Source organism: Salvelinus fontinalis, chromosome 12, assembly GCF_029448725.1.
Source record: "Salvelinus fontinalis isolate EN_2023a chromosome 12, ASM2944872v1, whole genome shotgun sequence".
Taxonomy (NCBI): Eukaryota; Metazoa; Chordata; class Actinopteri; order Salmoniformes; family Salmonidae; genus Salvelinus; species Salvelinus fontinalis.
The window spans coordinates 58,888,528-58,906,341 of record NC_074676.1 but is presented as its reverse complement, the minus strand read 5'-3'; the positions used below and the strand labels follow the sequence as shown (position 1 = coordinate 58,906,341).

The 17,814-nt window shown below is 46.2% G+C and overlaps 1 protein-coding gene across 1 annotated transcript in view; it reads right to left on the bottom strand.

Moving 5' to 3' along the window:
- Positions 1–17,654, bottom strand: part of chst7 (carbohydrate (N-acetylglucosamine 6-O) sulfotransferase 7) — a 31,745-nt gene extending 14,091 nt beyond the window's left edge. Inside the window, exon 1 of the mRNA XM_055941217.1 lies at positions 16,288–17,654. Within this exon, the coding sequence (XP_055797192.1) occupies positions 16,288–17,569 (1,282 nt within the window). The 5' untranslated portion in view covers positions 17,570–17,654. The remainder of the gene's footprint in view (positions 1–16,287) is intronic.
- Positions 17,655–17,814: the final 160 nt, after the last annotated feature.

The window sequence follows — 17,814 nt, the reverse complement described above, 5'->3', positions numbered from 1 at the left end:
TTCTACCTTCTTAACAACACTATCAACAAGGCAGGTCCTACAGGCTCTAGTTTCTACCTTCTTAACAACACTATCAACAAGGCAGGTCCTACAGGCCCTAGTTTCTACCTTCTTAACAACACTATCAACAAGGCAGGTCCTACAGGCCCTAGTTTCTACCTTCTTAACAACACTATCAACAAGGCAGGTCCTACAGGCCCTAGTTTCTACCTTCTTAACAACACTATCAACAAGACAGGTCCTACAGGCCCTAGTTTCTACCTTCTTAACAACACTATCAACAAGGCAGGTCCTACAGGCCCTAGTTTCTACCTTCTTAACAACACTATCAACAAGGCAGGTCCTACAGGCCCTAGTTTCTACCTTCTTAACAACACTATCAACAAGACAGGTCCTACAGGCCCTAGTTTCTACCTTCTTAACAACACTATCAACAAGGCAGGTCCTACAGGCCCTAGTTTCTACCTTCTTAACAACACTATCAACAAGGCAGGTCCTACAGGCCCTAGTTTCTACCTTCTTAACAACACTATCAACAAGGCAGGTCCTACAGGCCCTAGTTTCTACCTTCTTAACAACACTATCAACAAGGCAGGTCCTACAGGCCCTAGTTTCTACCTTCTTAACAACACTATCAACAAGGCAGGTCCTACAGGCCCTAGTTTCTACCTTCTTAACAACACTATCAACAAGGCAGGTCCTACAGGCCCTAGTTTCTACCTTCTTAACAACACTATCGACAAGGCAGGTCCTACAGGCCCTAGTTTCTACCTTCTTAACAACACTATCAAAAAGGCAGGTCCTACAGGCCCTAGTTTTGTCACATCTGGACTACTGTTCAGTCGTGCCACAAAGAGGGACTCAGAACAGGGCAGCACGGCTGGCCTTAAGATGTACACAGAGAGCTAATATTAATAATATGCATGTAAATCTCTCCTGGCTCAAAGTGGAAGAGAGATTGACTTCATCACTACTTGTATTTGTGAGAAGTATTGACATGTTGAATGCTCCCAGAGGTCTGTTTAAACTACTAACACACAGCTCAGACACACACTCATACCCTACAAGACATGCCACCAGAGGTCTGTTTAAACTCCTAGCACACAGCTCAGACACCCACGCATACCCCACAAGACATGCCACCAGAGGTCTGTTTAAACTACTAACACACAGCTCAGACACCCATTCATACCCCACAAGACATGTCACCAGAGGTCTGTCTAAACTCCTAGCACACAGCTCAGACACCCACGCATACCCCACAAGACATGCCACCAGAGGTCTGTTTAAACTACTAACACACAGCTCAGACACCCATGAATACCCCACAAGACATGTCACCAGAGGTCTGTCTAAACTACTAGCACACAGCTCAGACACCCATCCATACCCCACAAGACATGCCACCAGAGGTCTGTTTAAACTACTAACACACAGCTCAGACACCCACTCATAGCCCCACAAGACATGCCACCAGAGGTCTGTTTAAACTACTAGCACACAGCTCAGACACCCATGAATACCCTACAAGACATGCCACCAGAGGTCTGTCTAAACTACTAGCACACAGCTCAGACACCCATGCATACCCTACAAGACATGCCACCAGAGGTCTGTTTAAACTACTAACACACAGCTCAGACACCCATCCATACCCCACAAGACATGCCACCAGAGGTCTGTTTAAACTACTAGCACACAGCTCAGACACCCATGAATACCCTACAAGACACCAGAGGTCTGTTTAAACTACTAGCACACAGCTCAGACACCCATGACTACCCTACAAGACATGCCACCAGAGGTCTCTTCACAGTCCCCAAATCCAGAACAGACTATGGGAAGCACACAGTACTACATAGAGCCACGACTACATGGAACTCTATTCCACAGTACTACATAGAGCCACGACTACATGGAACTCTATTCCACAGTACTACATAGAGCCACGACTACATGGAACTCTATTCCACAGTACTACATAGAGCCACGACTACATGGAACTCTATTCCACAGTACTACATAGAGCCACGACTACATGGAACTCTATTCCACAGTACTACATAGAGCCACGACTACATGGAACTCTATTCCACAGTACTACATAGAGCCACGACTACATGGAACTCTATTCCACAGTACTACATAGAGCCACGACTACATGGAACTCTATTCCACAGTACTACATAGAGCCACGACTACATGGAACTCTATTCCACAGTACTACATAGAGCCACGACTACATGGAACTCTATTCCACAGTACTACATAGAGCCACGACTACATGGAACTCTATTCCACAGTACTACATAGAGCCACGACTACATGGAACTCTATTCCACAGTACTACATAGAGCCACGACTACATGGAACTCTATTCCACAGTACTACATAGAGCCACGACTACATGGAACTCTATTCCACAGTACTACATAGAGCCACGACTACATGGAACTCTATTCCACAGTACTACATAGAGCCACGACTACATGGAACTCTATTCCACAGTACTACATAGAGCCACGACTACATGGAACTCTATTCCACAGTACTACATAGAGCCACGACTACACGGAACTCTATTCCACAGTACTACATAGAGCCACGACTACACGGAACTCTATTCCACAGTACTACATAGAGCCATGACTACACGGAACTCTATTCCACAGTACTACATAGAGCCATGACTACACGGAACTCTATTCCACAGTACTACATAGAGCCATGACTACACGGAACTCTATTCCACAGTACTACATAGAGCCATGACTACACGGAACTCTATTCCACAGTACTACATAGAGCCATGACTACATGGAACTCTATTCCACAGTACTACATAGAGCCATGACTACATGGAACTCTATTCCACAGTACTACATAGAGCCATGACTACATGGAACTCTATTCTACAGTACTACATAGAGCCATGACTACATGGAACTCTATTCCACAGGACTACATGGAACTCTATTCCACAGTACTACATAGAGCCACGACTACATGGAACTCTATTCCACAGTACTACATAGAGCCACGACTACATGGAACTCTATTCCACAGTACTACATAGAGCCACGACTACATGGAACTCTATTCCACAGTACTACATAGAGCCACGACTACATGGAACTCTATTCCACAGTACTACATAGAGCCACGACTACATGGAACTCTATTCCACAGTACTACATAGAGCCACGACTACATGGAACTCTATTCCACAGTACTACATAGAGCCACGGCTACATGGAACTCTATTCCACAGTACTACATAGAGACATGACTACATGGAACTCTATTCCACAGTACTACATAGAGCCACGACTACATGGAACTCTATTCCACAGTACTACATAGAGCCATGACTACATGGAACTCTATTCTACAGTACTACATAGAGCCATGACTACATGGAACTCTATTCCACAGTACTACATAGAGCCATGACTACATGGAACTCTATTCCACAGTACTACATAGAGCCATGACTACATGGAACTCTATTCCACAGTACTACATAGAGCCATGACTACATGGAACTCTATTCCACAGTACTACATAGAGCCATGACTACATGGAACTCTATTCTACAGTACTACATAGAGCCACGACTACATGGAACTCTATTCCACAGTACTACATAGAGCCACGACTACATGGAACTCTATTCCACAGTACTACATAGAGCCATGACTACATGGAACTCTATTCCACAGTACTACATAGAGCCACGACTACATGGAACTCTATTCCACAGTACTACATAGAGCCACGACTACATGGAACTCTATTCCACAGTACTACATAGAGCCACGACTACATGGAACTCTATTCCACAGTACTACATAGAGCCACGACTACATGGAACTCTATTCCACAGTACTACATAGAGCCACGACTACATGGAACTCTATTCCACAGTACTACATAGAGCCACGACTACATGGAACTCTATTCCACAGTACTACATAGAGCCATGACTACATGGAACTCTATTCCACAGTACTACATAGAGCCATGACTACATGGAACTCTATTCCACAGTACTACATAGAGCCATGACTACATGGAACTCTATTCCACAGTACTACATAGAGCCACCACTACATGGAACTCTATTCCACAGTACTACATAGAGCCACCACTACATGGAACTCTATTCCACAGTTCTACATAGAGCCACCACTACATGGAACTCTATTCCACAGTTCTACATAGAGCCATGACTACATGGAACTCTATTCCACATCAGGTAACTGATGCAGCAGTAGAATCAGATTTAAAAAGGTAAAAATACACCTTAAGGAACAGGGAGGGACTGTGAAGAGACACAAACAAGCACATGCATACAAACACACGATAACATACGCACTATACACACACGATAATATACGCACTATACACACACGATAACATACACACTATACACACACGTACACATGGATTTTGTGTTCTAGATAAGTGGTAGTAGATTTGAGGCCTGAGAGCACACACTTAATATGTTATAAATGTATTCTAATGTTTTTAACATGTATATAACAGCCTTAATGTTGCTGGACCCCAGGAAGAGTAGCTGCTGCCTTGACAGGAACTAATGGGGATCCATAATAAACCCCAGGAAGAGTAGCTGCTGCCTTGGCAGGAACTAATGGGGATCCATAATAAACCCCAGGAAGAGTAGCTGCTGCCTTGACAGGAACTAATGGGGATCCATAATAAACCCCAGGAAGAGTAGCTGCTGCCTTGACAGGAACTAATGGGGATCCATAATAAACCCCAGGAAGAGTAGCTGCTGCCTTGACAGGAACTAATGGGGATCCATAATAAACCCCAGGAAGAGTAGCTGCTGCCTTGACAGGAACTAATGGGGATCCATAATAAACCCCAGGAAGAGTAGCTGCTGCCTTGGCAGGAACTAATGGGGATCCATAATAAACCCCAGGAAGAGTAGCTGCTGCCTTGGCAGGAACTAATGGGGATCCATAATAAACCCCAGGAAGAGTAGCTGCTGCCTTGGCAGGATCTAATGGGGATCCATAATAAACCCCAGGAAGAGTAGCTGATGCCTTGACAGGAACTAATGGGGATCCGTAATAAACCCCAGGAAGAGTAGCTGCTGCCTTGGCAGGATCTAATGGGGATCCGTAATAAACCCCAGGAAGAGTAGCTGCTGCCTTGACAGGAACTAATGGGGATCCGTAATAAACCCCAGGAAGAGTAGCTGCTGCCTTGGCAGGAACTAATGGGGATCCGTAATAAACCCCAGGAAGAGAAGCTGCTGCCTTGGCAGGAACTAATGGGGATCCATAATAAACCCCAGGAAGAGTAGCTGCTGCCTTGGCAGGAACTAATGGGTATCCATAATAAACCCCAGGAAGAGTAGCTGCTGCCTTGACAGGAACTAATGGGGATCCATAATAAACCCCAGGAAGAGTAGCTGCTGCCTTGACAGGAACTAATGGGGATCCATAATAAACCCCAGGAAGAGTAGCTGCTGCCTTGACAGGAACTAATGGGGATCCATAATAAACCCCAGGAAGAGTAGCTGCTGCCTTGACAGGAACTAATGGGGATCCATAATAAACCCCAGGAAGAGTAGCTGCTGCCTTGGCAGGAACTAATGGGGATCCATAATAAACCCCAGGAAGAGTAGCTGCTGCCTTGGCAGGAACTAATGGGGATCCATAATAAACCCCAGGAAGAGTAGCTGCTGCCTTGGCAGGATCTAATGGGGATCCATAATAAACCCCAGGAAGAGTAGCTGATGCCTTGACAGGAACTAATGGGGATCCGTAATAAACCCCAGGAAGAGTAGCTGCTGCCTTGGCAGGATCTAATGGGGATCCGTAATAAACCCCAGGAAGAGTAGCTGCTGCCTTGACAGGAACTAATGGGGATCCGTAATAAACCCCAGGAAGAGTAGCTGCTGCCTTGGCAGGAACTAATGGGGATCCGTAATAAACCCCAGGAAGAGTAGCTGCTGCCTTGGCAGGAACTAATGGGGATCCTTAATAAACCCCAGGAAGAGTAGCTGCTGCCTTGACAGGAACTAATGGGGATCCATAATAAACCCCAGGAAGAGTAGCTGCTGCCTTGGCAGGAACTAATGGGGATCCATAATAAACCCCAGGAAGAGTAGCTGCTGCCTTGACAGGAACTAATGGGGATCCATAATAAACCCCAGGAGGAGTAGCTGCTGCCATGACAGGAACTAATGGGGATCCATAATAAACCCCAGGAAGAGTAGCTGCTGCCTTGGCAGGAACTAATGGTGATCCTTAATAAACCCCAGGAAGAGTAGCTGCTGCCTTGGCAGGAACTAATGGGGATCCATAATAAACCCCAGGAAGAGTAGCTGCTGCCTTGGCAGGAACTAATGGGGATCCATAATAAACCCCAGGAAGAGTAGATGCTGCCTTGGCAGGAACTAATGGGGATCCTTAATAAACCCCAGGAATAGTAGCTGCTGCCTTGGCAGGAACTAATGGGGATCCATAATAAACCCCAGGAAGAGTAGCTGCTGCCTTGGCAGGAACTAATGGGGATCCATAATAAACCCCAGGAAGAGTAGCTGCTGCCTTGGCAGGAACTAATGGGGATCCATAATAAACCCCAGGAAGAGTAGCTGCTGCCTTGGCAGGAACTAATGGAGATCCATAATAAACCCCAGGAAGAGTAGCTGCTGCCTTGGCAGGAACTAATGGGGAACCATAATAAACCCCAGGAAGAGAAGCTGCTGCCTTGGCAGGAACTAATGGGGATCCATAATAAACCCCAGGAGGAGTAGCTGCTGCCATGACAGGAAGTAATGGGGATCCATAGTAAACCCCAGGAAGAGTAGCTGCTGCCTTGGCAGGAACTAATGGGGATCCATAATAAACCCCAGGAAGAGTAGCTGCTGCCTTGACAGGAACTAATGGGGATCCATAATAAACCCCAGGAAGAGTAGCTGCTGCCTTGGCAGGAACTAATGGGGATCCATAATAAACCCCAGGAAGAGTAGCTGCTGCCTTGGCAGGAACTAATGGGGAACCATAATAAACCCCAGGAAGAGAAGCTGCTGCCTTGGCAGGAACTAATGGGGATCCATAGTAAACCCCAGGAAGAGTAGCTGCTGCCTTGGCAGGAACTAACGGGGATCCATAATAAACCCCAGGAAGAGAAGCTGCTGCCTTGGCAGGAAGTAACGGGGATCCATAATAAACCCCAGGAAGAGTAGCTGCTGCCTTGGCAGGAACTAATGGAGATCCATAATAAACCCCAGGAAGAGTAGCTGCTGCCTTGACAGGAACTAATGGGGATCCATAATAAACCCCAGGAAGAGTAGCTGCTGCCTTGACAGGAACTAATGGGGATCCATAATAAACCCCAGGAAGAGTAGCTGCTGCCTTGGCAGGAACTAATGGGGATCCATAATAAACCCCAGGAAGAGTAGCTGCTGCCTTGGCAGGAACTAATGGGGAGCCATAATAAACCCCAGGAAGAGTAGCTGCTGCCTTGACAGGAACTAATGGGGATCCATAATAAACCCCAGGAAGAGTAGCTGCTGCCTTGGCATGAACTAATGGGGATCCATAATAAACCCCAGGAAGAGTAGCTGCTGCCTTGACAGGAACTAATGGGGAGCCATAATAAACCCCAGGAAGAGTAGCTGCTGCCTTGGCAGGAACTAATGGGTATCCATAATAAACCCCAGGAAGAGTAGCTGCTGCCTTGGCAGGAACTAATGGGGATCCATAATAAACCCCAGGAAGAGTAGCTGCTGCCTTGACAGGAACTAATGGGGATCCATAATAAACCCCAGGAAGAGTAGCTGCTGCCTTGACAGGAACTAATGGGGATCCATAATAAACCCCAGGAAGAGTAGCTGCTGCCTTGACAGGAACTAATGGGGATCCATAATAAACCCCAGGAAGAGTAGCTGCTGCCATGACAGGAACTAATGGGGATCCGTAATAAACCCCAGGAAGAGAAGCTGCTGCCTTGGCAGGAACTAATGGGGATCCATAATAAACCCCAGGAAGAGTAGCTGCTGCCTTGACAGGAACTAATGGGGATCCATAATAAACCCCAGGAAGAGTAGCTGCTGCCTTGGCAGGAACTAATGGGGATCCATAATAAACCACAGGAGGAGTAGCTGCTGCCATGACAGGAACTAATGGGGATCCATAATAAACCCCAGGAAGAGTAGCTGCTGCCTTGGCAGGAACTAATGGGGAACCATAATAAACCCCAGGAAGAGTAGCTGCTGCCTTGACAGGAACTAATGGGGATCCATAATAAACCCCAGGAAGAGTAGCTGCTGCCTTGACAGGGACTAATGGGGATCGGTAATAAACCCCAGGAAGAGTAGCTGCTGCCTTGGCAGGAACTAATGGGGATCCATAATAAACCCCAGGAAGAGTAGCTGCTGCCATGACAGGAACTAATGGGGATCCGTAATAAACCCCAGGAAGAGAAGCTGCTGCCTTGGCAGGAACTAATGGGGATCCATAATAAACCCCAGGAAGAGTAGCTGCTGCCTTGACAGGAACTAATGGGGATCCATAATAAACCCCAGGAAGAGTAGCTGCTGCCTTGGCAGGAACTAATGGGGATCCATAATAAACCACAGGAGGAGTAGCTGCTGCCATGACAGGAACTAATGGGGATCCATAATAAACCCCAGGAAGAGTAGCTGCTGCCTCGGCAGGAACTAATGGGGATCCATAATAAACCCCAGGAAGAGTAGCTGCTGCCTTGGCAGGAACTAATGGGGATCCATAATAAACCCCAGGAAGAGAAGCTGCTGCCTTGACAGGAACTAATGGGGATCCATAATAAACCCCAGGAAGAGTAGCTGCTGTCTTGGCAGGAACTAATGGGGATCCATAATAAACCCCAGGAAGAGTAGCTGCTGTCTTGGCAGGAACTAATGGGGATCCATAATAAACCCCAGGAAGAGTAGCTGCTGCCTCGGCAGGAACTAATGGGGATCCATAATAAACCCCAGGAAGAGTAGCTGCTGCCTTGGCAGGAACTAATGGGGATCCATAATAAACCCCAGGAAGAGAAGCTGCTGCCTTGGCAGGAACTAATGGGGATCCATAATAAACCCCAGGAAGAGAAGCTGCTGCCTTGGCAGGAACTAATGGGGATCCATAATAAACCCCATTTTGATTTGAACAGTCTTGGAGCGTGTCACACACAGTTGACCCATACAGAGCCTTCAGAGTATTTATACCCCTGGACTTATTTCACATTTTGTTGGGTTACAGCCTGAATTCAAAATGGATTAAATATGTTTCTCACCCATTTACACACAATACCCCATAATGACAAAGTGAAAACATGTTTTTAGAAATGTTGGCTAATTTTTTGAGAATGAAATACAGAACTATCTAATTTTCATAAGTATTCACAGCCCTGAGTCAAAACACGTTAGAATCACCTTTGTCAGTGATTACAGCTGAGAGTCTTTTCTGGGTCTCTAAGAGTGATTACAGCTGGGTGTTTCTGGGTCTCTAAGAGTGATTACAGCTGAGTCTCTCTGGGTCTCTAAGAGTGATTACAGCTGAGTCTCTCTGGGTCTCTAAGAGTGATTACAGCTGAGTCTCTCTGGGTCTCTAAGAGTGATTACAGCTGGGTGTTTCTGGGTCTGTAAGAGTGATTACAGCTGAGAGTCTCTCTGGGTCTCTAAGAGTGATTACAGCTGGGTGTTTCTGGGTCTCTAAGAGTGATTACAGCTGAGAGTCTCTCTGGGTCTCTAAGAGTGATTACAGCTGGGTGTTTCTGGGTCTGTAAGAGTGATTACAGCTGAGAGCCTCTCTGGGTCTCTAAGAGTGATTACAGCTGAGAGTCTCTCTGGGTCTCTAAGAGTGATTACAGCTGAGAGTCTCTCTGGGTCTCTAAGAGTGATTACAGCTGAGAGTCTCTCTGGGTCTCTAAGAGTGATTACAGCTGAGAGTCTCTCTGGGTCTCTAAGAGTGATTACAGCTGAGAGTCTCTCTGGGTCTCTAAGAGTGATTACAGCTGAGAGTCTCTCTGGGTCTCTAAGAGTGATTACAGCTGAGAGTCTCTCTGGGTCTCTAAGAGTGATTACAGCTGAGAGTCTCTCTGGGTCTCTAAGAGTGATTACAGCTGAGAGTCTCTCTGGGTCTCTAAGAGTGATTACAGCTGAGAGTCTCTCTGGGTCTCTAAGAGTGATTACAGCTGAGAGTCTCTCTGGGTCTCTAAGAGTGATTACAGCTGGGTGTTTCTGGGTCTCTAAGAGTGATTACAGCTGAGAGTCTCTCTGGGTCTCTAAGAGTGATTACAGCTGAGTCTCTCTGGGTCTCTAAGAGTGATTACAGCTGAGAGTCTCTCTGGGTCTCTAAGAGTGATTACAGCTGAGTCTCTCTGGGTCTCTAAGAGTGATTACAGCTGAGAGTCTCTCTGGGTCTCTAAGAGTGATTACAGCTGGGTGTTTCTGGGTCTGTAAGAGTGATTACAGCTGAGAGCCTCTCTGGGTCTCTAAGAGTGATTACAGCTGAGAGTCTCTCTGGGTCTCTAAGAGTGATTACAGCTGAGAGTCTCTCTGGGTCTCTAAGAGTGATTACAGCTGAGAGTCTCTCTGGGTCTCTAAGAGTGATTACAGCTGAGAGTCTCTCTGGGTCTCTAAGAGTGATTACAGCTGAGAGTCTCTCTGGGTCTCTAAGAGTGATTACAGCTGAGAGTCTCTCTGGGTCTCTAAGAGTGATTACAGCTGAGAGTCTCTGGGTCTCTAAGAGTGATTACAGCTGAGAGTCTCTCTGGGTCTCTAAGAGTGATTACAGCTGAGAGTCTCTCTGGGTCTCTAAGAGTGATTACAGCTGAGAGTCTCTCTGGGTCTCTAAGAGTGATTACAGCTGAGAGTCTCTCTGGGTCTCTAAGAGTGATTACAGCTGGGTGTTTCTGGGTCTCTAAGAGTGATTACAGCTGAGTCTCTCTGGGTCTCTAAGAGTGATTACAGCTGGGTGTTTCTGGGTCTCTAAGAGTGATTACAGCTGAGAGTCTCTCTGGGTCTCTAAGAGTGATTACAGCTGGGTGTTTCTGGGTCTGTAAGAGTGATTACAGCTGAGTCTCTCTGGGTCTCTAAGAGTGATTACAGCTGGGAGTCTCTCTGGGTCTCTAAGAGTGATTACAGCTGAGAGTCTCTCTGGGTCTCTAAGAGTGATTACAGCTGAGAGTCTCTCTGGGTCTCTAAGAGTGATTACAGCTGAGTCTCTCTGGGTCTCTAAGAGTGATTACAGCTGGGAGTCTCTCTGGGTCTCTAAGAGTGATTACAGCTGAGAGTCTCTCTGGGTCTCTAAGAGTGATTACAGCTGAGTCTCTCTGGGTCTCTAAGAGTGATTACAGCTGAGAGTCTCTCTGGGTCTCTAAGAGTGATTACAGCTGAGTCTCTCTGGGTCTCTAAGAGTGATTACAGCTGAGTCTCTCTGGGTCTCTAAGAGTGATTACAGCTGGGAGTCTCTCTGGGTCTCTAAGAGTGATTACAGCTGGGTGTTTCTGGGTCTGTAAGAGTGATTACAGCTGGGTGTTTCTGGGTCTCTAAGAGTGATTACAGCTGAGAGTCTCTCTGGGTCTCTAAGAGTGATTACAGCTGAGAGTCTCTCTGGGTCTCTAAGAGTGATTACAGCTGAGTCTCTCTGGGTCTCTAAGAGTGATTACAGCTGGGTGTTTCTGGGTCTGTAAGAGTGATTACAGCTGAGAGTCTCTCTGGGTCTCTAAGAGTGATTACAGCTGAGAGTCTCTCTGGGTCTCTAAGAGTGATTACAGCTGAGAGTCTCTCTGGGTCTCTAAGAGTGATTACAGCTGAGAGTCTCTCTGGGTCTCTAAGAGTGATTACAGCTGAGTCTCTCTGGGTCTCTAAGAGTGATTACAGCTGAGAGTCTCTCTGGGTCTCTAAGAGTGATTACAGCTGGGTGTTTCTGGGTCTGTAAGAGTGATTACAGCTGGGAGTCTCTCTGGGTCTCTAAGAGTGATTACAGCTGGGTGTTTCTGGGTCTGTAAGAGTGATTACAGCTGGGTGTTTCTGGGTCTCTAAGAGTGATTACAGCTGAGAGTCTCTCTGGGTCTCTAAGAGTGATTACAGCTGAGAGTCTCTCTGGGTCTCTAAGAGTGATTACAGCTGAGAGTCTCTCTGGGTCTCTAAGAGTGATTACAGCTGAGAGTCTCTCTGGGTCTCTAAGAGTGATTACAGCTGGGTGTTTCTGGGTCTGTAAGAGTGATTACAGCTGAGAGCCTCTCTGGGTCTCTAAGAGTGATTACAGCTGAGAGTCTCTCTGGGTCTCTAAGAGTGATTACAGCTGAGAGTCTCTCTGGGTCTCTAAGAGTGATTACAGCTGAGAGTCTCTCTGGGTCTCTAAGAGTGATTACAGCTGAGAGTCTCTCTGGGTCTCTAAGAGTGATTAAAGCTGAGAGTCTCTCTGGGTCTCTAAGAGTGATTACAGCTGAGAGTCTCTCTGGGTCTCTAAGAGTGATTACAGCTGAGAGTCTCTCTGGGTCTCTAAGAGTGATTACAGCTGAGAGTCTCTCTGGGTCTCTAAGAGTGATTACAGCTGAGAGTCTCTCTGGGTCTCTAAGAGTGATTACAGCTGAGAGTCTCTCTGGGTCTCTAAGAGTGATTACAGCTGAGAGTCTCTCTGGGTCTCTAAGAGTGATTACAGCTGGGTGTTTCTGGGTCTCTAAGAGTGATTACAGCTGAGAGTCTCTCTGGGTCTCTAAGAGTGATTACAGCTGAGTCTCTCTGGGTCTCTAAGAGTGATTACAGCTGAGAGTCTCTCTGGGTCTCTAAGAGTGATTACAGCTGAGAGTCTCTCTGGGTCTCTAAGAGTGATTACAGCTGAGAGTCTCTCTGGGTCTCTAAGAGTGATTACAGCTGGGTGTTTCTGGGTCTCTAAGAGTGATTACAGCTGAGAGTCTCTCTGGGTCTCTAAGAGTGATTACAGCTGAGTCTCTCTGGGTCTCTAAGAGTGATTACAGCTGAGAGTCTCTCTGGGTCTCTAAGAGTGATTACAGCTGAGTCTCTCTGGGTCTCTAAGAGTGATTACAGCTGAGTCTCTCTGGGTCTCTAAGAGTGATTACAGCTGGGAGTCTCTCTGGGTCTCTAAGAGTGATTACAGCTGGGTGTTTCTGGGTCTGTAAGAGTGATTACAGCTGGGTGTTTCTGGGTCTCTAAGAGTGATTACAGCTGAGAGTCTCTCTGGGTCTCTAAGAGTGATTACAGCTGAGTCTCTCTGGGTCTCTAAGAGTGATTACAGCTGGGTGTTTCTGGGTCTGTAAGAGTGATTACAGCTGAGAGTCTCTCTGGGTCTCTAAGAGTGATTACAGCTGAGAGTCTCTCTGGGTCTCTAAGAGTGATTACAGCTGAGAGTCTCTCTGGGTCTCTAAGAGTGATTACAGCTGAGAGTCTCTCTGGGTCTCTAAGAGTGATTACAGCTGAGAGTCTCTCTGGGTCTCTAAGAGTGATTACAGTGTGTGTTTCTGAGTGTTTCTGGGTAAGTCTCTAAGAGCTTTTCACACCTGAATTGTACAATATTTACACGTGATTATTTTTGGTAAATTCTTCCAAATCTCTCGGTTCAAGTGCTCCAACTCCGTTTTACGTTGAATTAGTCCTTTTGTAAGTTTTTCCTTGGTAAGCCATTCTTCAAGCTCTGTCAAGTTGGTTGTTGATCATTGCTAAACAGACATTTTCAAGTCACAGATTTCCAAGCAGATGTCGCCCTTTCCCGCAGTCAAATGACCTAGTGGCCTCATGGGTGGAATATTTTTGATAATTAATCACTTTTCTTCTTTTTTTTATGCCACAAATCCGGTGTTTCAATGTCAAAAGGTTGTGTTATATTTCAGTCTTCTGTGATGTATATAAAGTGTAATACTGGGATGGAAACTCCAAATGTAATACATTTCAACTCTATATCTGACACGGTACAGGTGTCTTCTTTTTGTTAAGCCCATAACCATGTGTGTTTTGTTTTAAAGTAGATTTGTTTAAGACTACCAATAAAACACGGTGACCCTGATTTAGCCCACTGCAGTAAAAGGTTCAGTCAAAACTGTAACACGGCCACTCAGGAACATTCAATGTCGCCTTGGTAAACAACTCCAGTGTGGATTTGGCCTTGTGTTCTAGGTTATTGTCCTGTTGAAAGGTGGATTTGGCCTTGTGTTCTAGGTTATTGTCCTGTTGAAAGGTGTATTTGGCCTTGTGTTCTAGGTTATTGTCCTGTTGAAAGGTGGATTTGGCCTTGTGTTCTAGGTTATTGTCCTGTTGAAAGGTGGATTTGGCCTCGTGTTCTAGGTTATTGTCCTGTTGAAAGGTGGATTTGGTCTCACAGTTTTTTCCCAGGTTGTCTAGGAATTTGCCTGTGTTTAGCTCGATTCAGTTTCTTTTTATCCTAAAAAAAAAGTCCTTGCCGATGACAAGCATACAAATAACATGATGCAGCCACCACCATGCTTGAAAATATGAAGAGAGGTACTCAGTGATGTGTTTTCCCCAAACATAACACTTTGTACTCAGGACAGAAAGTTAATTTCTTTGCCACATTTTTTGCAGTAATACTTCAGTGTCTCGTTGTAAACAAGATGCATGTTTTGGAATATTTTTTATTCTGTACAGGCTTCCTTCTTTTCACTCTGTCATTTAGGTTAGTATTGTGGAGTAACTACAATGTTGTTGATCCATCCTCAGTTTTCTCCTATCACAGCCATTAAACTCTGCAACTGTTTTAAAGTCACCATTGGCCTCATGGTGAAATCCCTCAGCATCATCATCATCACAGGCCTACATACCTCCATCATCATCACAGGCCTACATACCTCCATCATCATCACAGGCCTACATACCTCCATCATCACAGGCCTACATACCATCATCATCATCACAGGCCTACATACCATCATCCTCATCATCATCAAAGGCCTACATACCATCATCATCACAGGCCTACATACCATCATCATCACAGGCCTACATACCATCATCATCACAGGCCTACATACCATCATCATCATCACAGGCCTACATACCATCATCATCATCACAGGCCTACATACCATCATCATCACAGGCCTACATACCATCATCATCATCATCACAGGCCTACATACCATCATCATCATCACAGGCCTACATACCATCATCATCATCACAGGCCTACATACCTCCATCATCACAGGCCTACATACCATCACAGGCCTACATACCTCCATCACAGGCCTACATACCTCCATCACAGGCCTACATACCATCACAGGCCTACATACCTCCATCACAGGCCTACATACCATCACAGGCCTACATACCTCCATCATCACAGGCCTACATACCTCCATCACAGGCCTACATACCTCCATCACAGGCCTACATACCATCACAGGCCTACATACCATCACAGGCCTACATACCTCCATCACAGGCCTACATACCTCCATCACAGGCCTACATACCATCACAGGCCTACATACCTCCATCATCACAGGCCTACATACCTCCATCACAGGCCTACATACCTCCATCACAGGCCTACATACCTCCATCACAGGCCTACATACCTCCATCACAGGCCTACATACCATCACAGGCCTACATACCATCACAGGCCTACATACCATCACAGGCCTACATACCATCACAGGCCTACATACCTCCATCATCACAGGCCCATATACCATCACAGGCCTACATACCATCACAGGCCTACATACCATCACAGGCCTACATACCATCATCATCACAGGCCCATATACCATCACAGTCCTACATACCATCATAATCACAGGCCTACATACCATCATCACAGGCCTACATACCATCATCATCATCACAGGCCTACATACCTCCATCATCACAGGCCTACATACCATCATCACAGGCCTACATACCATCATCATCATCACAGGCCTACATACCTCCATCATCACAGGCCTACATACCTCCATCATCACAGGCCTACATACCATCACAGGCCTACATACCTCCATCATCACAGGCCTACATACCTCCATCATCACAGGCCTACATACCTCCATCATCACAGGCCTACATACCTCCATCATCACAGGCCTACATACCTCCATCATCACAGGCCTACATACCATCACAGGCCTACATACCTCCATCATCACAGGCCTACATACCTCCACCATCACAGGCCTACATACCTCCATCATCACAGGCCTACATACCTCCATCATCACAGGCCTACATACCTCCATCATCACAGGCCTACATACCATCACAGGCCTACATACCTCCATCATCACAGGCCTACATACCTCCATCATCACCACCATCTTGATGCTGTAATGTGTATGTTTGATCCACACTGTTCTTCTGATAGCCCAGTTGTCTCATGACCTCACTGCAGTAGTCTTCCACTTGGGAGATCTGCTCAACGTTTAACCGCTCTCTCCATGCGAAGATGGCTTCCTTCGCGTCTCTGGACGATATTACAAACGGTTTGTCTGAGGAGTAGCCGTGGCCGTGGGTCATGTTCAACACGAACTTATCCATGGCAGGAAAAGAGGAGAGTTTGGAGAAGCTGTAGACTCTCTTGAGTTCCTCCATGGGGTGCAGAACCAAGTCCTCGTAGAGGATCTTGATGTAATTCCTCTTCACCCAGGGGGGCGCGTTCATCATGAGCATCATATCATTCAGCCAGTTGTCACATATTAGCTCCATTGCGCTAGAGACATAATTCTCTGCCCGGTTTCCCCGGTTGTTTGGCACGAGTAGACGCTTGTATTTCTCCGTATGTTTTTTACTCCTCAGTACCTGTATGCTCTCCTTGACCAGAGCTTGTTTCGATTTCAGTCGTGAATTGTGCACTGCCCGCGGGTCTCTAAACAACTGAATGATCTGGAGATTTAAAGCGGGATCTCTCATTAACGGGACGAGTACACCGAGGTCCAGAACCCGCACCCCTTTGATTACCACGACGCGGTACTTCTTGCACTCCCTCTCTAACTCTTTGATATCCTTCCTTGGACACTTTCCACAGACGTCTTCTTGGACTAATCCCACTTCGTTTCTCTTGTACGCCTCGCATAGAGGTTCCGAGCAGATCACTTTGTTCTTTCTCCATCCAAATATAAAAGACGTGGAGATATTTTGGCTCCCTGTGTATAGTTTTAAAACTGAGAAGTCGCATCGTAATAAGGACTTCATCATATCCCGCACGGCTCCTTGCAGACTGGCCGCATCTCCTGGGTAGAGAGCCTGCCATATATGCCACATGGGCTCGTAGAGGTAAAACACATCGGGGTGTTGATTGAATAACTCCCCTAAGAACGATGACCCCGTCCTCCATGTAGCATGTAAATAAACGTGTATTTTAGACTGGCTCCTGTTGACTACCGTCTCTTCCACGGTATCCGTATTGTTGCTGAACTTGTCCCCGTTATTCCACATATCGAGGTCGGGGCACCTCGGCTGTTGCTTGCCATGTTTAATATACCCTGATTTACTCCTGTGGTCCAGCATATACGGAATTAACAGAAGTAACACGGAATATCCTAGAATTAAAATGAAGTATTTCTTCTGTAGCCTCCTTTTCATTTCCCTCTCTCACAGATAGACAGGTCTGTTGTTGTCCGGTTCGGTGCCGCTCTACGCAGACTGAGGCCAGCAGGAGGAAAGAGTTGAAAAAGAAACGTCTTAGACACGCCCATTCAAATTACTCAATAAAAGCCCTCAGTCACAGTTTCAAAATAAAAGCCCAGTTATATAGTTTCAGTCTAGTGTGCATTCATGTAGCATTTTTTTTTCAATTTTAAATAAAACGTTTTATCGAATCATATTTA